At 44.3% G+C, this 25,525-nt stretch overlaps 2 protein-coding genes across 2 annotated transcripts in view; one reads left to right on the top strand and one right to left on the bottom strand.

The window, feature by feature from the left end:
• boc (BOC cell adhesion associated, oncogene regulated) overlaps nucleotides 1-12,203 on the top strand; it is a 34,735-nt gene extending 22,532 nt beyond the window's left edge. Inside the window, exons 4-18 of the mRNA XM_042510646.1 lie at nucleotides 1,076-1,222; nucleotides 2,784-2,927; nucleotides 3,371-3,664; nucleotides 4,665-4,937; nucleotides 5,023-5,291; nucleotides 6,194-6,359; nucleotides 6,829-6,894; nucleotides 7,187-7,396; nucleotides 7,727-7,902; nucleotides 8,594-8,816; nucleotides 9,171-9,356; nucleotides 9,442-9,653; nucleotides 9,746-9,834; nucleotides 10,757-10,908; nucleotides 11,128-12,203. Of these exons, the coding sequence (XP_042366580.1) occupies nucleotides 1,076-1,222; nucleotides 2,784-2,927; nucleotides 3,371-3,664; nucleotides 4,665-4,937; nucleotides 5,023-5,291; nucleotides 6,194-6,359; nucleotides 6,829-6,894; nucleotides 7,187-7,396; nucleotides 7,727-7,902; nucleotides 8,594-8,816; nucleotides 9,171-9,356; nucleotides 9,442-9,653; nucleotides 9,746-9,834; nucleotides 10,757-10,908; nucleotides 11,128-11,297 (2,777 nt within the window). The 3' untranslated portion in view covers nucleotides 11,298-12,203. The remainder of the gene's footprint in view (nucleotides 1-1,075; nucleotides 1,223-2,783; nucleotides 2,928-3,370; nucleotides 3,665-4,664; nucleotides 4,938-5,022; nucleotides 5,292-6,193; nucleotides 6,360-6,828; nucleotides 6,895-7,186; nucleotides 7,397-7,726; nucleotides 7,903-8,593; nucleotides 8,817-9,170; nucleotides 9,357-9,441; nucleotides 9,654-9,745; nucleotides 9,835-10,756; nucleotides 10,909-11,127) is intronic.
• A 2,345-nt stretch (nucleotides 12,204-14,548) lies between these two features.
• Nucleotides 14,549-25,069, bottom strand: LOC121960382 (basic helix-loop-helix domain-containing protein USF3). Its single transcript, XM_042510047.1, has 7 exons — nucleotides 24,989-25,069; nucleotides 24,349-24,473; nucleotides 24,194-24,225; nucleotides 23,537-23,619; nucleotides 23,313-23,409; nucleotides 18,120-23,080; nucleotides 14,549-16,911 (listed from the first exon to the last, which is right to left on the bottom strand). Exons 2-7 carry the CDS (start codon nucleotides 24,390-24,392, stop codon nucleotides 15,112-15,114), a joined length of 7,017 nt encoding a protein of 2,338 aa, XP_042365981.1. The 5' UTR covers nucleotides 24,393-24,473; nucleotides 24,989-25,069; the 3' UTR covers nucleotides 14,549-15,111.
• Between the last annotated feature and the right edge of the window lie 456 nt (nucleotides 25,070-25,525).

The following is a 25,525-nucleotide window of genomic DNA, read 5'->3' as shown; positions in this document are numbered from 1 at the left end:
TTCTCCACCTCTGTCTTTGTTTAGTGCTTCGAATTAATCACTAAGATGTCCCTATCAGTAGATACGCCGGCTCTTAACTAAACGTTCTTTATTGAATTAGAGCTGTATACAAAGTCTCATCAGCTGACTGTGTATACCAGCAGCTTCTTGCCAGAGAAAGCTGCCGCTCCAAGAAAAACACACCAGCTAAAGCACCTCTGGAAAAAATGGAGAGAGGCCATGTTTGTTAAGAATAAATCAACAAAGGCTGGTAGACGCTTAATTACGTTCCTGGAGATTAATCTTTCATTTCACTGCTCGACTATTTTCCCTCTTTTGTGCGGCTTCACTCTACTTCAAATCTATAAAATGGCAGAACCCCCCGCTAAGATTTTTGTGGGTATTTCCTTTTTTCCGGCTTCTTAAGAGCAACAGTTTTTCAGTTTCCTCTCAAACTGGATATCTCTCTTTGAAACTCTATAGGATGGACACCTCTCACCTTTGACCCCGTGGCCAGGCCTCTGGGCCGCTCAGGCGGAGGCGGGTTTTAAGGAGGTCAGAGGTCACATGAGTGTCTGTGCTGTGCAGACTGTGTGTCTGCGGGACACAGTCGCAGCACATGGCCCCAGTAATCCCACTCCACCCATTTCCCACAGAATCTGAACCGGCTCCAGTCACAGGATAATGTTTGACAGGATTAATGACACCTACTCGAATGTTACAGACACTACTTTCAGGCTTTGGATTTATCTGAAGTGGCGTGGACTAAGTAAAACAGAAAAATTAGCCAGAGATATAAAATTCCGATGACTTAAAGCAGATCATGTTTAAACAAAATTCCAAAATAGGGGTTTTCTTTCAAAGAGAAGGACACTGGAGACGTTGTGGGAATATGGTTACGCTACAAGTATGGAGAGACACCAGATATGGAAACTGCAGTTATTATAGAGTTTATTATTACTGAGAATATTGTGGTTTTCTGCTTCTAAAGCGGAGGACTGACTGTATACATGTGCAGTTAGACGTGATTTACACTGTGTATTAAGGCGATGAAAGACGCCACTGACTTCTCCCCTCACCCTCTTGTGTTTTCCAGAGCTTCGGGACTTTGAGCCTGATGACCAGCAGGAGATCGAAGTCGATGAAGGCAACACGGCTGTTATTGAATGTCACCTCCCCGAAAGCCAGCCCAAGGCCCAGGTCCGCTACAGCGTCAAACAGGAGTGGCTTGAAACATCCAAAGGTACTGAGCTGCTTCAATTCATTAGGATTTCCCATAATCAGCCCCTACTTCCCTCTTAATTCTCATACTATCTTCATAATTTACCGGAATGCTATAATCCTGCTATCAGGCCCATTATAAAGGCAGTGATAAGGGTATTATCTCGAGAATGTTGAAACATGGGAATGCAAGTTGTTTATTTTTCAAACTATTTACTTCTAACTTGCCTGGAAGAGAAGAAAAGCTCCAGTGGTTTGTGGCTGGTATGCTGATGATGCCTGGGAGCTGTAGGTACTGATATCTGCAGCTTATCTCTGAGGAAATGAATACCACATTGAAGAGCACTCACTGACTGGTCTCAGACTCTATGGCGCCACCTTGTGGTCCGTCCTGACAGTGCGAGCATGCGCTGGAATGGCACATAGTACTCATGTTACACACACTGTTTCATCAATATGGACTTGATTTATCTGTGGTTCCTATTTGTCTTGGTCATACTCGTGTATTTTCTTATATATTTCATTATACTTTTTAAAAATAAGTATGTAAAACCTGATCTCATGTTATAGCACATTATCCTCCATGGATCTTTTGCATAGTTTTCTTTAAAGTTTTGACATTACTTTTATATTTAGGAATTTGATTTTTTGTCCTTTCTATTCATGTCCTAATCCTTACTTTTACCTAAATTATGGACCCTTTTTATGGACATGAATAACATGTTTATGATCTGTTTTTTTGAGCATCCTGTTTGCATGTAAACACCATATCCTGATTATAATCATAACTTTAATAAGCCTTTTACATGGACTTAAAGTTGTTTTGGTGTCCAACTAACTGAATTGTAGGCATATATTGAATGTTTTTTTTTTTTTTTTTTTTACAAATTAAGTTATTTATATACAAAAAAAGGAAATATCGAGCTCAACTTTGACCTTTGACCCTCATTCAAACTTTTCCAGTGCATATCTAGTGGATCAGGCCAATTTCCACTTAATCTTTCACTTTGTTGTTGATTACAGTCAGCGATACACCGTATGATAATCGTAACTTAGGTAGAACTGAGTGATTTATCATCAAACTAACCATTTAAAGGAAAGATTCAGCTTTTTTTAAAGTGTGACTGTATGAAGTGCTTATCTATAGTAAATGTGCCACATACAGTAGATTGCAGTCGTCGTGCTTCCTGTTTGTAGAATAGACATGACTAGCACTGCAAAAGCTCATTAATGCATTTCTTTGGATTATTGTAATGTGAATAAGAATAAATACATACATTTGTAGTTTAAAAAAACCCTCCTTACTCCGATGGTTCAGTAACAACTCATTTGGACCAAATTAGAGAGAAACTAATACTAATTAAATTTTTCCCAGTTCTTGAAATTACAGGTTGCAGGACCCAAACAGAACATTATACATATACATATTGAATGAGCAAGAGACAAATAAAACTTTTGAATCTTAAACCATCTAAAGCAATAACTGCCCCTACAGACACTAGCCATATGTGTACACTCTGATTCATTATTGCTTCTTTAGGCTTTAAGAGCAAACTGACATTTGTTTGTTTGTTCCTCTGCAGGGAACTACCTCATCATGCCATCAGGGAACCTGCAGATAGCCAATGCCACGCAGGACGATGAGGGGCCGTACAAGTGTGCTGCCTACAACCCCGTCACTCAGGAGGTCAAAACATCAACCTCTGCTGACCGCCTGCGCATTCGCCGTGAGTCATCACCTCCAACACTGTTTTGATGAGACAGAACATGAAGTTCTTCAGTTGCATCGCAGCTTCTAATAATAAACTAAAGATGTGCAGGAAGAAGTATTCTTGGGTCAAACTGAAATATTAACTGGTCTTAGAGTAAGTATACATCAGAAAAGACATTAGAGAGCTTGTAACTGTTGCTGCAGACACATGTGGTGCACATGTGGCTCACTCTCTGTGTGTGACTTTTATTGTCCTGCCAGGATGCATTTAGTCACAGGTGATGACGCACTCTTGTTTGTGCATCCTCAAAGCCAGAGATGATAGTGCTTCACATTGTGATTTAAAAACTTTGCATTCGGTATTTCCAGCCCCAGCATGCATACAAGCAATGTAAAGAAATGGAGAAGGTTGGAAAATGTGCACAGACTTTTTCCACATTATATTGACGTCTTTTCCAGGCTCCACCTCAGAGGCAGCTCGCATCATTTACCCACCGGCGTCCCGTTCCATCATGGTGACCAAAGGCCAGCGGCTGGTGCTGGAGTGCGTGGCCAGTGGCATTCCCACTCCTCAGGTCAAATGGGCAAAAGATGGGCAGGACCTGCGCTCCCATAACAACACGCGCTTCCTGCTCAGCAACCTACTGATCGATGCGGTGGGCGAGGCCGACTCAGGCACTTACATCTGCAGAGCGGACAATGGCATAGAGTCTGGCGGCTCTGCAACGGTGCTTTATGATGTGCAAGTGTTTGGTGAGTAAAGTGGAAGAGTGGAGTAAGGGGGGCAGTTGTGCGTCGGCTGCTTTGGGTTTTCATTAGATTTGTTTTGATAGTCTTTTATATAAAGACCTTGAACTAATCTGTTAAGCGCAGTTTAATATAAAAGTTTTTCATTGTGAATGGATTTTGTTCATTTGACTCTGCAAAGTTTTGTCTGTGTCATGGATTTAATAATTAGACTGACTCCTGTTTGGCGGACAGTGAAGACAGGTCTCTGTATGTGTGCATGCAGTCATGTGTGTGAGAAGCATGTAAGGTCGGGCGGCGTTGTGTAAGAAAACGTTTGTGGAGACAGAGCTCTCTTTTCTGCAGCGGGACTTGATTGAGTGTGTCTAGGTTATGGATGACTGTTTTTACAGTGATTTTCTGTGTGTGTGTGTGTGTGTGTGTGTGTGTGTGTGTGTGTGTGTGTGTGTGTGTGTGTGTGTGTGTGTGTGCGTGTGTGCGTGTGTGTATTTGTGTGTGTTTGTGTGTGTGTGTGTGTGTGTTGTGTGTGTGTGTGTGTGTGTGTGTGTGTGTGTGTTGTGGGCTTGTCTCTCTGCAGCTGGCTCTAATTAAAGCCAGAGAGCTGCTGTAGCTGTAATGAGCTCTGTCTTTCCCTGATTCACAAGCAGCCAACCATCAACTCGCTGGCCTGGCCCCGCCTGCCTGGCTCTGTACACCCCCCCAGCCCCCCCCCCCCCTGTCATACAGCCTTTACAAACCCACACGAGTATGATTGTGATTTTACTCACACACACACGTGCCTATGCACGTGACATTATTGATGCTTAGCCTTAAAAAAAAGTTGTAATTAATAGAATAACAGTAATTCTCTGCTGATTAATTGCCTCAGCTCTTATGAAATTATTCCTGGTTGATCCTCGTGCGAGGAGAGCACACTGACTCATCGGCTGATGGCACACACACACACACACACACATTCAGGCCATTTCTAAGGTTTCTAACCAGGTGTTTAACTTAACTCCTGCAGAGCCTCCTCAGGTGACGGTGGAGCTGCAGCAGCAGGAGGTCGTGTATGGAGAGACGGTGCGTTTCACCTGCCAGGCCCGCGGTAAACCCACTCCCTCAGTGATGTGGCTTCACAATGCCCGTCCTCTTGCCCCATCTTCCCGCCACCGCGTCAGCTCCCGGATGCTGCGTGTTTCCAACGTGGGCCCTCAGGATGACGGACTTTACCAGTGCATGGCTGAGAACGGGGTGGGCAGCTCGCAGGCCTCCGCTCGCCTCATTACAATATCAACCGGTAAGGCAGTTGGTAATTTCTTAGAAATGTAACTCTTTTGTATCACAGCTTTTAGATTTCAGCATGGATGTCCTTTTCTTTTTAGGGATTCCATCCAGGGGAAAGCTGCCCTCCATCTATCGGCCACTCAGCCCAGATAAGGTGCTGAGAGAGCAGCCGCCTGTGAGGCCGGGAGCTGCTGGTGCCATGTTGCCTCTTGACTGCTCTGAGTTGCCGGGACACATCCTGCCCGCAGACGCCCCCATCATCCTCAGCCAGCCACGCACGGGCAAGGCCGACTACTATGAACTCACATGGAGGCCGCGGCATGAGCGAGGAGCCCCTGTGCTGGAGTATATGGTCAAATACAGAAAGGTACTGCAATCAGTGCACTGCGCTCTTAATAAAAATATATGAATGAAAATGATATTATTTCTAAACTAGCAGTGCTAATGATTCAGGGAGATTTAGTGGTGAGGATTGCAGATTGCATCCAGCTGAAACTTCTCCTGGCTAGAGTTCCTTCGGTGTTTTTTGTTTAGAAGGTTTTGAGCTGAATCATCCGCAGAGGTCAGGACAAACAGACCAGATGATTAATACCAGTAAAAACATTAAATAAAGCAGTTTCACATTTATGAATTTGCTTGTTGCAAAGTGGCCGCTAACTAATGTGGTTGATCCAAAAACATAATTGCCCCTACCTTGAGTGTTTGGTTTGTCCATTCTGGGCTACTGTAGAAACATGGCTGTGCAACATGGAGGAGGATCTACTATGTAGATGTAAAACATAATAAAAACACAGCAGCTGTGTTCAAAACCGTTCCCTGTCATGGAAATAGTGTACTATATATTGTATTTGCCGTTTTGTCAGAGTGTTCGAATTCTTATCGGTTAATTTCATTCACTATATAGAGCACTATAAAATACCCATAATGCACAGCAATTTGAGTGTACATTTAACTCCCGCAGTGCAGTCGTGTATTTCCGGAGGAAGAAAAATTCCCGTGTAGTGACCAAAATCTCATTCGGTTTTTCCATATGTAGCTTGCTTTTTAACACACACTACATAAAGAAGAGTGAGTGAGTGAGTTGATGGTTTTGAACACAGCTAAGGATTCTTATTTTCAGGTGATTATACACTAAAGAAAACATATTTATGATATCCAATATATCCCCCTAAATCCCTCACACTGGACCTTTATGTTTTTCAACAAACATGTTTATGTTCTTTGTCAGTAATTTTTCCCTCTGTGTGTGTGTGTGTGTGTCTCTCTCAGGTGGGAGACCCTTTGGCAGACTGGACCTCCAGCAGCATCTCAGGCGCCCTGCACAAGCTGACTTTGGCCAAGCTGCAGCCAGACAGTCTGTATGAGGTGGAGATGGCTGCCAAAAACTGTGCAGGTTTAGGACAACCTGCTATGATGACCTTCAGGACTGGCAGGGGTAACAATCTAATTCTTCCCCTCCTTTGGCACTTAAACAAATCAGAAAATATACATGTTTTCAAAGGTTGCTCCTAGTGGTTTTAATATTTTAGTATTTTGTATTCATTGATCTTATCATTTCTATTCTGTTTCTGTTTTGAATTTGTCTACACATTATGATATTGCCTGGCATTTTTCACTCCCATTTATTGATGTTATTGTGCCTTTTTAAAGTTGTAACTACTATTTGTATAAATAACTTTGACTTGATTTTGAAATACTGTTATGATAGCACCACACTGAGAGAAAGTTAGTGTGCTTACATCAGCATTTAGCTCAAAGCACAGCCGCACAGTGCTGCTAGCATGGCTGTGGACTTCTTAAAATGTTATTCCTGCCTTAGAGGAGAATTTAATTAAAATTTTACTTGGCTCAAAGGGCAGCTCTTTATTTTAAACTCTGATCTAACCGTGTTTTCATGTCTCCAGGTCGCAGAGGTCCAGGGCAAAATGACCCACCGAAAACTCCCGCTGTTCCTTCGCCAAGCCTTTCTCGTAAGTGTCCTCCAATCCTCTTTGACCTCACTATGCACCTTTGCAAACTCCATCTCCTATTAACGATACTAACTATAAAAAATCACTTCTACTTAATTGTAACGTGATGTTCTTATCATTCTCCTTTTTTACTAACATGTAAACTTTTCAATCTCTTTTTCCCTTCTGTCTCTGAAGGATGAGCTCTCAGTAAGTGCTGAATGTGATGTGTTTTTCCTTCACTGATATGATTTACAGAATGGTTTCTGCGAGTTTATGTCCTCTATCTGACACCATTCCTCCTCCTTCGCAGCTCCCGAAGCCCCCGACAAGCCCACAGTCTCCACTGCGACGGAAACATCGGCCTACGTGACTTGGATTCCTCGCGGTAACCGTGGCTTCCCAATCCAGTCATTTCGGGTGGAGTACAAGAAGGTGAAGAAGGCAGGGGAGGACTGGGTGACAGCGGTGGAAAACATCCCCCCGTCGCGTCTGTCTGTGGAGATCACGGGCCTGGAGAAAGGTCGGCCATCTTCCTTACACAGAGTTGTTATTATTCGCAGCAGTTTATTCTGAGTCAGGGGGAGAAGTAGGATGTCGTACCATATAATTACGGCAATGATGTCCTGCATAATTACATTCCCACGGCCCGTAAATTCATCAACATAATGAGTGTTGTTACAGTCATTTCAGTAATTGCGGGCATCAATCAAAACCATAACCAAGTCGCTCAAAAGGAAAACATAAAGTGATGTGAAGACAAACATCATTAGTCAACACAATATAGGGCTTCATTCTAGGCAGCTCGCAGCCCCCAGAGACAGATTAGTGATGGTTATCCCTCTCCCTGTAGGTACTTCGTACAAGTTTCGTGTCGTGGCGGTGAATGTAATCGGTTCCAGTCCTCCCAGTGCCCCTTCGAAGGCGTACACAGTGGAAGGCGGGAGAACCCATGAGCGCCCTGTCGATGGACCCTACATCACCTATAATGAAGCCATCAATGAGACGACCATCATGCTCAAATGGACGGTAAGCAGTGATGGACAAAGTATCTGAAAGCCACACTTGAGTAAAAGTACAGATATCCGTCCTGTAAATGACTTTGGTTGAAGTTAAAGTCATCTTAGAATATTACTTGAGTAAAAATCTTAAAGTATCTGATATTTACTGAACTTTAATATCAAAAGTGATTTAATGTTAAATGTACTTAAGTAGTGAAGGTAAAAGCACAAGTAAATGCTGTTAATAAAAAAAGCAAACAATCAGAATTTTGAGAATTATAAAGTTTATTTCTTCGTAGCACAGAGCACCTTCAAAATTTAGCGAATCTCTTGAAGAAAAACAAGGTCTTTTTTTCATAACTTACAGGATTTAAAGGAAAAAAATCCAGTTTTTCCCTCTGATTTCTTCAATAACCCGTTTGTGCACTCCTCTTTTCCTTCCATGTTTTGTAGTAAGTAACTAAAATGCGTGGGGGAAATGTAGTGGTGTAAAAGTTTACATTGTTTTTAAGAAATCTAATTTAGGAAGTTGACAGACATATAAAAAACTCAAGTAAACTACAGATCCTCCCAAAAAAGTACTTAAGTACTGTAACGAGGTAATAATAATTTGTTAAAGCACACAACTGATGTTAGTGACTGAAAGACAAAACAATGTTTTTTTTGCAGTGCATTGTTTAGTGATTTCATTGTAACATGATTTATTTGCCTCTCAACAGTACACTCCCGTAAACAACACGCCCATCTACGGTTTCTACATCTACTACCGGCCGACGGACAGCGATAATGACAGTGACTATAAGAAGGATGTGGTGGAGGGAGACAGATACTGGCATTTAATCACTGACCTGCAGCCGGAGACCGCCTACGACATCAAGATGCAGAGCTTCAACGAGAAGGGCGAGAGTGAATTTGGCAACGTGGTGATCCTTGAAACGCACGGTGAGGTCATTTTTGGGCATGGCTGTAACATAATATTTAGATTGACAGAGGCGTAGGTTTTGTTTAAGCATCGGAGGTTTTGGGGTTCTCTGGTAGAAAATAGGCGAGTCTTATTTTTCTTGCATTGTGGTGAATTTTATGCACAAATTTGTGCCTTTTCTGCATCAATTTATGTTGTAAATGTCTTAAATTCTGTCAAAATAAAAGTCCTCTGTTACTTTCAGGTTTTTATTGGCAATGTTCTAAATATTGTGGGGACGGCGTCCTCTGTTTCCCCCTGAAATCGACACCCGTGCAGGCTGATTTCGATGTATCTGCTCTTTTTAAACATTTTTTTCATTTTTATCTCCTCAGCTCGTCCTAATCACCAGCGGCCTACTCCAGCAGAGACCCCAGACGTCGGGGTGGGACACTCAGGTGGACTCGTGCCTCGGCCCGGCGACCTCCCCTACCTCATAGTCGGTATCGTCCTGGGAGCCTTCGTCTTCATCATCGTTGCCTTCATCCCCTTCTGCCTTTGGAGAGCGTGGGCCAAACAGAGTGAGTGCTCCTCGCTGTTCCTGTTTGCAGTCGTCGAAATATTAACCTCAGCATCTGTGTAATCATCTTTTTCTGCTTATTTCAGAGCAAACCTCCGACTTGTGTTTCCCTGCTGTGGCCGCCCCCGTGTCGTCATGCCAGTACACCATGGTTCCCCTCCAGGGACTTGCCCTGGTTGGCCACTGCCCGCTGGACAGCCACATGACGGCGCCACATGGCGTCTACCCTGCTAATGGAGACTACACCCCGAATGGCAAACCTCACCACCCCACACACTGTCTGCCAGGGCTGCAGCAGGTAAAATAAACTGCTCATTATTCTGGAGGTTGTTAATAAGCCGTCCATGTTATGTGTTGAATATATGATGCATGTGCTCTCATTTTCTGCAGGACGAGGTGGACTGTGATATGGAGTGTGACACGTTGTTGCCACAGACGGTGTCAAATGGGCATGTGCCTGTTTACCACTACCCCACCAGGTACGTTTACATATTACACTCATATACACAATATGTAGCCTTTTTAATTCCAGCCTCGGGACCTTTGTGGCATGTCATCCCACTCTCTCTCTCCTCCTGTCAAAGTCTACTTAGTCATCTATCAAAAAAAGGTGAAAAATGTCCCCAATTTTTTAAAAAAAAATCTAATCTTCAAAAAAAAAATAAAAAATGGGGAAGCAAAAATCAATGCTAAAGGTAAAAAACAACACAAATCATGTTAAATGTTAATGTTTTAGTTGATCTGTACACAAATTATTTTTTTGATATTTGATTTTACTCAAATTTTGACTGATTTAATAATGATTCTGTCCTTAAACTGGTGCCAAAACACTGAGTCAATTAATCAATTAGACATCAGTTGTTTTCTTCTTTTTTTGTATTAACAGTTCAATCATCAGTAATTTATTAGGCAACACACCAAACATTTCTGCTTTTTTGATATATATATATATTTTTAATAGCAAATGATTTTACATGTATTTTTGCCAGAATCAGAAAAGGATCATTCACCAAGTAGGTTTTCACTTACAGGGAATTTGCTTTGGTTTTTGGTGCAAACGTTAAACATAAAATGAACATATTAAGAGGAATAAAAATAATTAAAAATAAGGCAAAGTATTGCAACACTTAAGAACTTAAATATAGAACAGACATTTAATATATTTTAATATTTTTGGGGTGACCTCTGGCTCATATGATAGCGTATGTAGGCCTCACTCATTGGCTCTGAATCTGACCTGCAGCCCTTTGCTGCTTGTTATACCCCCTTCCTTTATCTCCCACTTTCCTGTCACTCCCCAGCTTTTCTTTCATGAAGGCAATAAAAAGCTGTAAAAAAATCTAAAACAACAATTTTACTGAAAATATTCAGAAGTACCAACCTTTTCTTCATCTCCTTTAGTGGTCCAGATCATCGAGGACAGAGTTGCTGTCCTCCCGATGACTCCACTCTTCAGCTCCTCGACTCCTCTCATCAACACCTCGGTTCACAGGAACAGGGAGGTGACAGCAGCTTGTGTGGTGGAGATAAAGCCGAGGATGGCATCACATACAGTACGTGGGAAGACTTTGATTTGCTATTAGTTAAAAGCGCTTTTTTTGTACAGACACATTTAAAACATAGCTTTTCTTGCACGTGATGATCCTGCAGTTCCTGTGTCCAAACATGTAGGTTTTAAGTACTCAAGGTGAAACAATGAACATGCTCATCTTATTTTTTTAAACCGTCAACTAATTATTTTGGACCTGCTATTTTTTTCCTCCCCTGTGCAGAGTCAGCATCCTTCCCTCTCCTCTCTCTAGAAGACGAAGGTATTTTTACCACATCATCTTCAGCAGCCACAACACCACAGTCCCAAGACACAGCGATACAGAAAGTGAACATCCTCCCAAATGAAGCCTCCCCTGTGGACGAAGGGGCAGCCAACACAACAGATGCATAAAAGACTGTTAAACACACAGAAGAAAACAAGAGAAAATATTTATTTTTGTATCACAGATATTTATATATTTATGCTTTTGTACATATGTGTCTGATTATACTGTATATAAGGTTATTTTCATATTGAAAAAGAAAAGCTGAACTCTGTCTGCGTTTCCCGGGGAGGGAAGTTTGCTATTCCTTGTGTGGAGAAGATCAGTCAGGGGACCTTAAATCTGCAGGGGATTCCTCTCAGTTCAGCACTTCATGTCAAGACCCTCCTCACGTCATTCCTCACAGATACCCTCCATCATAAATGTTTGGACCTTAGGTACTTAGCTTTACGTACAACTGAAAGAAAGGGATAATTCAAACCAGTCCGATGCTGTAATTATGAGGTGCTTCATTGCCGTTTAGTTTTGCTTCATCACGTTTTCAAAACACAACTGTCTGTCATTTTGTATAGCAATAACACAAATGTATTATGCATCGCTCATCATTAACAAACTATTAACAAGTGTATGCAACATAAATCATTCTGTTTCAGTAGTGTACAAGAGATTATATATTGTATAGTTATTTATTTTTTTGATTTTATGTTATTTTTTTAAATCACTGAATGGGAGAGATTCTGGAAAAAAAAACAAATCTTTAACTCAGTCATTGATAAGCTGAACTTTATACTGCAACCACTTCTGTGTTTACTCATTTGCTGGTTACCAAATGACTGCCAGGTGAGGGCGCTGTGACAGGTGTGTCAGTATTATTCCTCCCTCACAGGTTGGTGCATAAGTATTAGTCTTTGCCAGAGACATCTGCAATCGAAATGAAGGAGATCCTGAATCTACACTCCCCTTATCAGTGTAGCCGCTCTGTGGTTGCACATGCTGGAGCACTATTGCATGTAAATAAAAGCTTATGAAATTGACAAGTGTTTGGTGCATCTTTTTCATCTTGAGACATTTAGGTGTGCTAACGACACTGCACACTGGCTAAAGTCATAGATGAAGCTATTAACCTTTGAAAGAAATCTCTGTTCTTGTGCCTTCAGACGCTGTTCACAAGTATTTAAACCTTTGAACCTGGAGCAAATTAGTTCGATTTCTATCAAAAACATAGACAAAAAGGCAGTTGGCAATTCGGTAAGAAATGTCCCACAAATTGCAAGATATTAGTAGATGTAGATATATATTTTTTTAATTCTTTATTTGTTTAGACAGCAGTTTATGTCGCAGAAATACACAAAGATGGACAGAGGTTGTTTTTTTTAAAGAAATTTAGCCAGGTTGCTCGGGTTTCACAGGGTTAAAATGCTTTTTATAGAAAAACTAGGTCCGACCATGCTATTTAGCTAGACCATGCATTAGCTGGACAGGAAGTATTTCAAGAGTGCCGGGACTTTTAACTACGCATGTATCACTCCGCATACCAGGTGTTTTGAGTCATTAATTTACGTTGACCGGCTAAGTCAACCGACTTTACGGGTCGTGTAACAAACAACACCGCAAAGAGGAACATATTTCCTATTACCTTTTGAGATAAATAATGACTGGTCGTCAGAAAAGTACAAAAGGAAGGAAAGACGCCTGGATACTTCACTGCAAATCTCCAGGTATGCTCATATGACACCAGAAGATCACAGGTGTGCCTGCAAGGCGACTGTCAACACACTACAGTGATCGCCAGTTAATTAGAAAAACAGATAAATGTACGATATACAACGTGATAGCCTGTGGTAAGGTATGGATCTACATAAAGCAGCAAGCTAGTGTGCAGTAATGTTTATGTGTTGCTCTAAAAGTCTAAGAACTATTTGTGTCAGCAGAGACAAATAAATCATTATAGGGATGGTTCCGTTTTTTCTAAGTGGGGTTGTATTAGGTACTTATCTTTTGTCAATGTATTACTTTACTTTTCCATCAGACAGCCAAATAACGGCTTCAGTTTCACATGTACGGTCTTGTTAAAGCCACCAGACTCCACTGACAAAAACAATAATTTTGACTTGCTGAACACCTGGAGCTGCTGGTCTAACGCTGCCTAGATCTGTTAGTTTGTGTTGTTTTGCAACTTTGGTGAATTTGAAATAGATTGTCGAAATGCCAAATTCACACAATTACACTGTAAAAATGGCTGATATGACACCTTAAGTTCCCTGTTGGAAGTACCTTATACAACCCCACTTCAAAAAATGTGAATTAACCCTTCAAATAAACAAATCACAACTCGTTGGGGCTTTTTATTGTTAGTTTACAAATAGCGATTGACCTGCAACCTCATGCCTATGAGCGAATCACAGCCGTGATATTCAGTACAGCAGCACTCCCTGTCTGAGATTTTGCATTATGCCTCCATGCCAGCGATTTCTAAAGAGCGTCTTGAGGGAATTTCTTCAAATTTGGCACAAACGTCCACTTGGACTGTACTGATTCTATTTTGGTGGTTAAAAGTCGAGTTAACCATGACCTCATCTGTCTTATACCCGTGATAGTCTCAAAAGCACCTTTCAATTGTTTTCAAATTTGGCATAAATGCTCACTTGGACTCAATGATAAACTGATTTGATTTTGGTGGTCAAAGGTCAAGGTCACCATGACCTTGCGTTTGTCTTATGTTTGTAAGTGACGGCCTCGAGGAAATTTCCTGAAATTTGTTGGGCTCAAGAATGAACTGATTAGAATTTGGAGGTCAAAGGTCACTGTAACCTCACAAGACATGTTTTTGGCCACAACTCTTACACAAAATTTCACACAAATGTCTAATAGGAAGGTGATAAAGTCATGACATTTTATATCCAAAATGGTAAAGGTCGACATCACTGTGATATTGTAGTGTTCTGCAAAAACACACTGTTTTAATCAGATACTGATTCGTTGACATTAATCTTGAGTGCTCTTCTTAGAGGGGAAGATGTGTGTGAAGCATTCGTGTTTTCACAGACGTGGATGTAAACTGTAACTGCAACTTGACTGCTTCATGGAGGCATACAACCACAAGGCGGCAATTCTAGTTTTTCTGTTTTGCTTTGTTTTACAGTAAAAACAATTTGCTCTGCAATTTACTTCTACAGATGTGGCGATTTAGTTTTAAATCCACTCTTGTTGGAATAAACCCACCACTACCACCGCTAATTTTCATTGTTTCTCCCACTGCTGGATTCTGAAAAAAAAAAAACAACAACCCTGCAGCTAAGGAAAAAAACAAAAAATAGTGACTGAGTTCAAGTGCCATCTAGTGGAGCAAGAAACACACAATTCTTCAGTTGGCAGCAAATACAAATGTCTCCTTATAAACTTTATTAATCAATTTTGTATTTACAAATACATACATAATCTAACAATTCTGATATGAAACATTGGTATTTACAAAATAGCTCTTGGAAAAAATGATTCTGTACAGTAGAACCTGATAAGTTAGTAAATTACATTGGTAGGTAACTGTGCAGAAGGTTTCTTAATGATCCAGAAAACATCAATTAATGTTCTAAACCTAAATTTGATTTTGTTTTACTACCAAACAGTCGGTTTTACCAACATTTCAAATGAAGAGTTTTAAGGAATCATATTTTCCTGCGCCCTTAAAATCAAAAGTTTTCTGAAATATTACAAATTATAACTTTGACATCACAAGTATGCCGAACGGAACAAATTTGAGATTGAAACTGTGAACGTGTAAACAATCAGACAGACGTGGTGTCATTTCAACCTAGAAACCGTTTTTTCAGGTGCTTCACCACTTTCTGAACTCGAACAGTTAAAAGAGCAACATATCCCTAATAGAAAATAAATCTCATCATTTCAGAACCCCAGTTCATCACAATGCAGCAGGACGTCTCCTCACACGGCTGAGCTGCCATCGTGGCCCAGAATGTGGCTGATGTTGTGGGCAGGACGATTGGGCTGCTTACCAGAGTCGGCAGCCGACGTGTTGGAGAGAGACAGCAGGGGAGACATCGGCATGGCCGAACCGTCGGTGGGCATGCCTGTGGCGATCTCAGGGAACAACGAGGTGAGGCTGAAGTTGGATATGTGTGGGGTGATTCCAGATGAGTTGGCAATGGGCATGGGGGGCATATCTGGAAGCAAGGGGAAGCTGGGCTGGCCAAAACCGACAGGGCGAGGTGGGGAGAGGATAGAGCCAAAGCGGTTATTGAGCGGAGGAGCGCTGCCCTTGTCGGCACTCGGGCTGGTAAACATTTGGTTGGATAAGTACTGGAGGGTGACATCGCTGGGGAGGCTCGGGTGAGCAGCTGGAGAATAAGAAGTGTAGAAGGAGGATAAAGTGTTCTGGGGCTCCACAGGCAGAAGGGACGGCGTGCGGGAGGCGTTGGGCTGGCTGACAGGAGGGATGAATGTGGAGTTCGCATTGATGGGAGGTGGAGGATTCATCCCTCCCTCTGGAATAAAGGGGAAACCAAAGTTCTGTGTCAGGTGTTGGTCAGGAACCAGATTGTTGTCGCTCGGAACCTGAGCACTATCTGCCATAAAGCGAACGATAGTGCTGCGTCGGGCCTCTCCTCCAGACTGCGGTCTGCTCAGCAGCATGCCTCCTCCTGACGGCAGAGGCAGGTGGCCCTCAGGCTCAAAGGGGTTGCTCTGTCTCAGAGCTCCTGATCGAGGCCGGTCACCAGGTCTCAGTTTGGTGGGCTGAGTGTCTCTGGCGATGTGGCGAGAGTGCTGGCTCACTGCAGTAGGAGGTCTGGAAGGGGCTGAGGAGCGGCCGGGCTCAGAGCTGCTGTGTGGGGTTGGAGGGTGGGGGAGACCTGCACGCACACCTGGGCCTCCATGCATATTACTGCTGACCTGAGAAATGTGGCCCTTGTTGCCCTCTCCGAGCCGCATCGCTGGAGCCTTCTGTGTCTGGGGCACACTGGGGCTGGACGCCTTGGCCTGTATGTCTCCTGAAGAGCTTCCCGGCACGCAGCTGTACTCCATGCTGACTGGGGGACAGCACTGCACTGCTCGCTGGTGGTTGCTCTGCTCAGGCAGGTGAGGGGAAAGGAGGCTTTGCATGAAACTCTGGTGACAACCTTCCTGCTCCCGCGGGAGGCCGACCTGTACTCCCTGTGAGCCGGGATGAGCTGCACTGTAGCGGTTCCTACCGTCCGCTGGAGGGCCGACACCCATCCTAAACCCGCCCTGCTGTTGTCCCTGCGGGCCCCTCTGGGAAGACGGCACTGACTTCGGGGCCATGTCACTCCCACGAGAAACCTGAGCCTCAAAACCACCAAGCTGATGGGCTCCTCCCCCCATGGCCTTGAATGGTGGACACTCTGAGACCCGCTGAACATCAGCGGGTCCTGGATGGTCAGAGGGCAGGCGGTTCTGTGGGTTGTGTGCGATGTTGGCCTTCCCGCGTGATGTGTCCAAGTAACCGCGAAGGTCTGGCTGCTCCTGTGTGGCACCACGGCCAGGCTGAAGGTGGAGACCCATGCGCTGTTGCTGTTCACCGCTGGTGGAACTTTTACCGATGAGTGCTTCTGCGGAGTAGCTGGAAACACGGTGGCGTTCCTGCCGTGTCGGAGCGCAGGCCAGGTCAGACGAGCGGGACACAGGGTTGCTGGGAGGAGGGATGAGCTGCTGCTCCAGAGTCCGAGTGCTCATCATCCTCTGCATAGCACTATGATCTTGTCCAGGCTGAGGGAGAGAATAAGTTTAAATGTTATTTTCAAACAACAGTCTTATTAATTATTCAATATCAACAATTTACAACAATTTTACTTGACTGTTCACATTGTTAGATAACTGTTGACATTTATAGATCAACAAGATATGATTTAAACATATTTAATGGCAATTTTTAATAATTGCATTTCAGGTGAAATTACAATCTTACATTTTCAATCCTTTGTTTTAACTGTGACTATGCGGGGAGGGCTGCTTTTTAACTGCAAAGCCCAGAACAGAAAAAAACTCCTAAGCAAGCATTTTGTGTTTTTTTTAGGATTCTTTTTGCTGTGACAGTGCAAATGTTATCTGCTGCAGTGGTCTGCTAAAACTAGTCCTTTGTACGAGGAACGCTGGAAAGATTTACCAACCAGTCCCACAAAATACCAGCATACCAGTTTTAACTTTTTAAACCAGTTTGATTGCACAAAAAGAAATCTCACATGAGGTCGTGATTATTTATGAAAAAATGAAAATCCATTGGGAACTTTGCTTTGATTAGTTGCCTGCACGTTTACTTGTTGACCAAATTTATCAACAAATAATTTTAGCATTAAAAATACCAGTCAAATGAAGATACAGAGACAAGATCACTTTTACTTAGTTTCCAGTATTATTAAAGGGTGACTCCATTATTTTTTTGAGGTTTTTATATCATTATATCATGTGTAGCTTTCCAGTAACCTCATCTCTTCAAATCCAAAAATGTGTATGTTTAGCATCAAAAGGCGATGTTCCCAAGCCCTTCTATAAACTTCATCCCATGTGACCTGACATACATTTCTACATGATGCACGTTGCTACAGTTAAACCAACATACCACTATAGATGTCATGTTAGTTCATTTCTGAAAATGATACAGTAACACAAACAAACAAACTGACTGAAGCATAGAGTAGACCAGCAACTTCCATGTGTATAATGTAAAACTATCAATGAAGTCTGGTGGCTTTAAAGTAGGCAATGTGATGGATGTGAAGTTCCCCCACCTGAAAAGGCTGTCTGAGACCACAGTGAAGAAAAAAAATTCTAAATATGGCATAAACTTAAACTGATATTGACTGATATTGCTTTATGCTAATGGATCAGTGGGGGCTTCCATGTGAAAAACATGGAAAGCATTATAGATGGATCTACCCTTTAAATCTCACTGTCTTTATCTACCATGTGACACTAACCTTGAGGTGCTCCTGCTGGGCCAGGTGGCTGCTGTGGTGGGCCCTAGATCCTGCTGCCTGGGCCTCACAGCTCTTCTCCTGGTGTCTAAAGTGCTGCTGCTGCTGCTGCTGCTGCTGTTGGATCTGCTGCTGTAGATGCTGCTGGTGTCTGGAGTGGGAGCTCTGCTGCTGCTGCTGTAACTGCTGCTGCTGTTGGTGTTGTTGATGTTGTGTCTGTGGCTGCTGTTGATGCGTTTGCTGTTGGTGCTGTTGTGGATGTGACTGTTGGTGTTGTGTTGGCTGTTGATGCTGTTGTGATTGTTGGTGTGACTGTTGATGCTGCTGTGACTGCTGCGGCGGCTGTGCGTGCTGCTGATGCTGCGTCTGTTGTTGTTGTTGTTGATGTGAGTGCTGCTGCTGAACTCCAGATTTCTCCAAATGGTGCTGCTTCTGTTGCAAGCCAGCAGGTGAACCACTTTGACTGCCTCTGACAAGTCCCCGTTTCTTCTGCACATGCTGCTGCTGCTCCTGCTGCTGAAGCGCCCTCTGGTGTAGTGAGTGGCGCTGTGCGGCGTCAGGCTGCGTCAGGTGGTGCTGCAGATGATACAGATGATGTCTCTGTTGCTCTTGCTGCTGCTTCATGTAGAGGTTTCCTCCCAGGTGCTGGCCAGGCTGGGTCGCAGCATGCTGTGGATGACCCTGCGGCAGGTGAAGCACACCTGGTTGGTTTTGCTCAGGGGGTCCTTGAGGAGGGCAGTGGCCATCCGTGGGCCGAACTACGGGGCTCATGAAAGAGTTTGTGGAGAAGAGGGGGCCTCCGCTCTCTGAATTAATCCTTGTCATGACAGCTGAGGACGTGGGGGGCAGCTGTCCCACCATCATCTGGCTGTGGTCTGGTGCTTTCACGTCCATGTGGCTAACAGTGGTAGCTGAAGGAGGGCAAGGCTTGGGACGTTTTCCAGTGTTTAGCATCACCTCCTCCTGGGCCTGCCGCTTGGAGATGATCTTAACTTGTCGCTCACTACCACCAAGTCCAGCCTGAGCCCTCATTAATGCAGTCTTTAAGGGGGTGTACTCATTTAGTTGGGCTGCACCTGGGCAGGGTGAGAGGGTGTTGTTTGAGGGTTGGGATATGTGGGCTGAAGTCCCTACAGGTGAGGGGACTGAGACCTGTTGGCCAGCAAGACTGGGAGAGCCAGGATAGGGTTGCTGAATGGAGCTGGGCCTGATCAGGTTGTTTACACTGAGGCTAGTGCCGCTCTGGGATGAGCTCTGAGACTGGACCTGGGGGAGAGGCTGAGACTGGGAGTATGAGATGTTTTGTTGATGTCTGCTTCCATTGGGCGCCTCCCCAGCCTGAGCTCTGACAGGGGCAGCAGGTTTACCGGTTACTGTGTCCATGGGTTTAGTCACTTTTACCTGCTGTCCAGTTGAGCCCCTGTCTTTACTGCTAGACACTGCTGGGGTTTTCGGAGGCTCCCATGTGGCTGCGGTTGGGTTTGTTGAAGCACTGTTTCCAGAGCAGCCTCCACTCCGCCTTCCTGGACTGTCCTGTTCTAGCATGGCCAACGCCAGCATTTCTGCCTGCTCAGAGGTGAATGTAAATGTTCCAAAGGAGCCAGATGACGCACTAATAGTGTGGCCCTGAGGAAGCATGGATGCCACGGAGAACCCTCTGCCTCCCCCGGCCCCTGAAGCCATGGGAGAATCTGTCTGTCTGCTAGATGTCATCGGGTGTTCTATAGTTTGATCGTCGAGGTTGGTGTATACCTGTTGTGACAGAGCAAAATCCTTTCTAGAGGGGGCACCAGAAGTTGCAGCCACCATGCCATCTTTCTCTGCTGCTGTGGAGTGTCCGTCTACCTGAGCCTCCCTGTCTCTTCTTGGAGGCTGGGGTGGTTTGACTTCAGCAGGATGGCAGGGGGCGGGGTTGGGCATATTCACATCCGGCTGCTGCGTTGATGCTTTATTGGTCGTGACCCTTTTCCTAAACTCTGAACTTGTCGTAGGGGTTGTAACAGAGCTGTGAGCTGCAGAAAATGTTGACACAGGTAATGTGAGTGCTGCAGTTGTGGTTACCAAGGGTGAAGTTGTGGGCTGAGACTGAGGTTTACTACAGGGCAGAGGATCTTGGGTGTTAGATACCAGTGCACGACATACTGAAGTTGGTTGGGTAGCCTGATTTAAAGATACTGGTGCAGTTGTTGGGATACTGCTGGTGCACGCTGGAGTCAGACATGCAGTAGAAATGGTGGTGGACAGAGTCTCAGTAGTGCCTGCAGAACTGACCACAGGTTTGCTTGGTTTAGAAACAGCCGTGGTGGCAGCTGACTTACTTTGTGTTGTGCTAGTTGCTGAACTGGTGGTCGGTTGTTTAACCTCTGGAACTGAGAGTTTGGTTACAGTTGAGTTGTTGCCAGAAGCTACAGCTGGTTTACTCTCAGTGGACACAGCTGCACTAACTGTTGGCTTGACCGATGTGGCACTGACAGTTGTAACTGCAGTTGCCACACCACCAGTGTTAGTGTGACTGAATACAACATCTGTTTGAGTTGCACTGACAGAGATTTTGCTCTGTGAATGAGATTGACTAAGTACAGTTGACTCACTTGATGAACTACACACAATCATTAATTGAGTGTTTTGTGAAGAGGTGACATTCCCTACAGCTTCACTACAATCTGTAGTTGTAACAACTGTGGTACAAGTGGGGGGAATTTCTGTGACTTTCATTGCCGGGGACTGTAAAACTTGAGTTACTGAAACTTGACCTGTCTGTATTTCTCCTGCAGCAACCACAGGTTTGGCATAAACAGCAGCAGCAGGCGGAGCCTGACTGAGCTCCTTTTTCTTGACTGGTTTAGCCCTTTTAGCTGTTGCCCTCTTTATATTCAAAGGTGTGCGAAGCCTTTTTCCTGGAGGCTTAGAGGCATTAACCACCGGGCCTGATTTGACTGGGTTCAAACCAGGGACCTGTAGCTGCCGGGCAGGTAGAGCAAGTGCAGTTCCAGGGATGGATGGTGGAGCAGGTGGCTGCTTCTGCTGGACTACTGATGATGGAGCAGCTGGAGGCTGAATAATGTTCTGACTAGAAATAGTGAGTGGAAGGCCCTGAGAGATGCTCTGATTGAGACTGCTGAGTGCACCTAAACTGTTGAGGGCCACATTAGTAGTTGGTTCCTCAGTGGTGGTGGGCTGGACCAGCTGGAGTGTACTCTGGCCGGCCTGGGAGCTGGATTTGTCAGACGTCTTCATGGGCTGCAAGGCAAACACCTGACCGTTCACAGTGATAGTCTGTGGGGTTGGGGGAACCGGTGGGGAAGAGGAAGCCTGTGTGACCTGAACGGGATGGTTAATTTGAGGCTGAACAGGGCGTGGGAGAATGTGCACCAGTTGCTTTCCTCCAACACTCTGTAGGGAAGTGGCAGATGTTGAACAGCTGGTTGTGGGTATTTGAGTGGACACAACAGGTACTGCAGTAGGCACAGCAGCAGGCACCATGCCAACCTGAGGATTTTGAGGGGCAGGAGCAACCTGATTGGGTGCTTGGATAATTACAATATGCTGACACGGTGTCTGATTGGGTATTTCCTCCCTTACGACTGACTGGGTTGGGCAAGAACCTGCCTGCTGCAGGATGACCACACTTGGGTTGTTAGTGTTCTGTGGTGCTGTCACTGCTGCGACTGTCCCTCCAGTTGGGTTGACCTGCAGCACCTGCATGGTCTGAAGGAGGGGCAGCACAGTGGCCTGTGGCTGGGGCACCAGGGCTGGCTGAGAGATGGGCTGAGGCTGAGGTATGAGGGCGGTTGAAGGATGGGGAACCAATGATGCTGGCTGAAGTACAGCAGGCTGGGGCTGTGATGACACGACAGCAGGATGGGCCACCACACCTGGCTGGGGCACTATGGCTGACTGGGAGAGAACTGCACACTGTGGCTGGGGAGCCAGAACACTCTGAGGCTGTGCCTGGTTCAGGATCGCTGGCCGTAGCTGGGGCTGTCTCTGAAAGGGCTGCGCTTGAATGTGGGCTGTAATGGGTGCTTGCTGTACAGGCACGTGTGGTTGCATCTGTATTTGAATGGGCTGAACAGAAGGTTTGTTGCCCATTGGACACACAGTGACCTGCTGGACAGCCTGGGTGGTGTTGATGACCTCTGGGGTGGGAAGACTCTGGCAGACTGGCTGCACTGTGTTTCCTGCCATCTGCAGCGTTGTCCAGGTTGTCTGTGTGCTGCCTGCCGCCCCAGCTCTAAGAAGGGTTTGGCTATTGGGAATAGCAGTGTAACTTATAGTCCTCATGGCAGTGTCCTGTGTGACCCAAGAGCAAACCTCTGAGGCTGCTGCTCTGGATGTGTTTATAGCTTGGGTAAGCGTAGTGAGATTAGGCTGAGCGGGGCTTTCAGTCAGAAGCTGTGAGGCTGGTGTGGCTGCTATGGTGAGGGTTGGGGCTGGAGCGGCAGGTTGTGGTTGTTGGGGCAGGGCTGCGGTGGCAGCAGGGATCTGCAGGGTGATGTAAGACACAGAGGGTGGCAGAGTGGGGGCTGCAGCCGGTGTCTCGACCACACACTGCTCTATCATTCTCAGGCCTGGTGTAGATTGGATGGGTGTGGCGGTCGAACCAGGGAGAAGAGCAGGGGTGGAGGACGAGGTATTAACTTGCAGCACGGCTCCATTAACCCTCAACCTGGCACTGACCTCAGAAGGTGGCTGAAGAATTATTGTTTCAGAGGGCTGTTTCGCTGGGCTCGTCTCCTTCCCTGCTGGGCACATCACATTGCCGTTGGAATAGACGATGATCCCCTTTGGGAGTTGGTGAGTAGGGGTCACCTTTGCCACCTTGGCACAACGCTGTTTGCCCTTCCAGTGAATTGTGGGGTCCTCTAGGATATTAATATCATGGGCTTTGAGGAGCTCAATGTAGTGAGCGCTCTCCCTCCTCAACTCCTCCATCTGACGCCGCAGCCGACGAATCTCCTCCGCTGCACAGAGATCGAGCAAACATATAATCAATCAACTGTACTTATGTGTCATATGTTAAAGATTCAAAGTACAGTACTGTGCTGCAGTCATACTCAATTTGCAGCCTGTGGGCAAAATCTGACCCCTGAAAGAGTGCTGGGTGCATTTCGCAAAAGTGGCCCCCAAGCAAGTTGAGTATCCCAGCTGTACTGTTCAGTCACACTTTCTGTATGTGTACTGTTAAAACTTCACCTTGGACTTTATCTCCTCCTTCCAGAAGCAATGTATCATTTTGTTTCTTCAGCTCAGTGATGTAGCGAAAGGCCTGGTCCAAGATCATGTTCTTACTCTATAGATGAAGGTACAGATTAAGGTTTCAAACATGCCACACAGCATTTATGTAGCTTGTACAGTCATTAACTTGACCATAACATGTTAGTGACAAGGCCAAACAGTAATGCCAGCTTGTCTCTTACCTGTTTAAGTGCCTGGGAACAGGGCAGAAGATTACCAATGCGGTTAATCCCAGCATTAATCTTCTCTTTCCTGTGTCTCTCAACTACACAGAGAAGAGAGTAAACTTTAGTGTCCAGTTGCATTTAGTGAAAAGAATCCTTTCACAATAAATATTAGGGCTGCCACTTTAAAGTCAGATATTCAAGTAATCAGTCGGAGTTGACGCTTTTTTTGTTGTTGTTTTTTTGCCAGTCAGTGTGCTATGCTGTGTATATTTCTTTGATGTTTTGGTCCCCAGATTTAGCTGCGAAGTGAGTGACTTTCACACTGCTCTTTGGTACAGGGAGCTTCAGATGAGTAGGTAGTGGCACAGAGGAGAGAAAGGATTTCTTCTGCTTAGAAGTGCTTAATCTACAGCTCACAGCAACTTAACATGTCAGACTTTGGCTTGAGTTCGATATCTAGTTTGGGAAAAAAATGTTGCACATTTTCGATTCTGTTTTTAACACAGCTTGTTTACAATATATGGAAAAAATAAATCATTGGATAACCATATTTAACTGCCAAATCCCATTTGACTGATATAATTCTGAGTTGGGTACAGCCCTAATGAATATATAGCACGTTTGCTAAGTAGTAATATTTGAACAGAAGCATAACAGGAGAGAATATTTCACCTGCATTGTGAGATTCTTTGTTTTTCTTCTTTCTGCAAAAAAACCAAACAAACAAAAAACAGTTTTTATAACAACTATGGACACTATCAAAATGCCTGAAATATTATGCTTAGGTTAAAACAACAATACAGAGCAGATATCTCAAACATCCTTACTTGGGTTTACGACCAGGTGTCTGAGTTTCAGTCATCTCTGGCATAATGTCCTAAAAGTTGCCTGTATGATAAGGCACCAGTCAACACATTTAACAGCTGGACCCTAAATCCTTATCGTGCCAATCCTGCAATGAAAATAAAACATCCGGATTAAATATCAATTTTAAAGGAGAAAGATTAAACCAGACAACTGTATAAGACCACAAATAACCAATCAAATTAAATTATCCAGCAGAAATGTTGTCATATAATTTGGTAAGGCAGTAGACATCTGAGACCTCTCTAATACAACTACTAGATGCTAATAAACTGGTGTTGATGAACCTAGCTTTACAGCTAATCTAAGTCATTTACCTAATCATTACAACATAATAACAGCATGTGTAGCGTAATACACACACAGTTGTGACTCCTCGTTTACGTTGTTGACAGCAAGCGATGATCAATTATTATCCGATCACTTAATCAGCAAGAAACTAGCAACCTGACCAAATACCTATCCAGCTAGCTTTCTGTTAGCCAGCTAGCTAACAGCTAGCTCACCTTACCGTTACCGACATAATTATTGAGCAAATTAACGGCGGATTTATTCGCCGCCCGTGTGATAAAATGCTGCTAATGGGTGGTAGCTTTCACTAACCTGTTGCCTCGGCATTTTGGAGACTGTCTGCCGCTGCGAGTACTTTGAGATTGGAGGCTAACTGTTAGCTAGCAGAGCATTAAACTCAACTCATTTCTCAAAACAATCTAGATACACCTAGCCTGGTGCAGAAAGGGGAGGGCTCTGGGGAAGCCGACAGCCAATAGTATTCCAGACTTTAGAGGTTTGGGCCAATCAGGACGTGTAAAAGGGCATCGGGACGGGTGAACAACAAATGCACCTATATATGCTGTATGCACCCTCTGTATCCTATATACATGTTTTTAAAATGTGTACATGTGACTATCTTCTTGGCTGATTTTTAGTCAGATCTCCAAAGACATTTTGGCGAGAATATTTCAGTCAAAGAACCTGAGTTAAAATACTCAATAATCAAAATTTCGCCAAGAATGAACAGTATATAATTAATATGCTCATTCTTTTTAGCTAAATTTTACATCTGTAAATGTTTCAAGAAATTGCCCTCATATACCACTATCAAAAGAAATAAAAAAAAAGATCTACACACATATCTTT

Source organism: Plectropomus leopardus, chromosome 21, assembly GCF_008729295.1.
Source record: "Plectropomus leopardus isolate mb chromosome 21, YSFRI_Pleo_2.0, whole genome shotgun sequence".
Taxonomy (NCBI): domain Eukaryota; kingdom Metazoa; phylum Chordata; class Actinopteri; order Perciformes; family Serranidae; genus Plectropomus; species Plectropomus leopardus.
The sequence above is the reverse complement of the archived record's forward strand: the minus strand, read 5'-3'. Positions and strand labels throughout refer to the sequence as shown.

Coding starts and splice junctions, on each gene's coding strand:
- LOC121960382 (XM_042510047.1), bottom strand. CDS start 24,392: ATGCCAGAGATGACTGAAACTCAGACACCTGGTCGTAAACCCAA. Junction 24,226..24,348: donor ACACCTGGTCGTAAACCCAA/GTAAGGATGTTT, acceptor GTTTTTTTGCAG/AAAGAAGAAAAACAAAGAAT. Junction 23,410..23,536: donor GTTCCCAGGCACTTAAACAG/GTAAGAGACAAG, acceptor CTTCATCTATAG/AGTAAGAACATGATCTTGGA.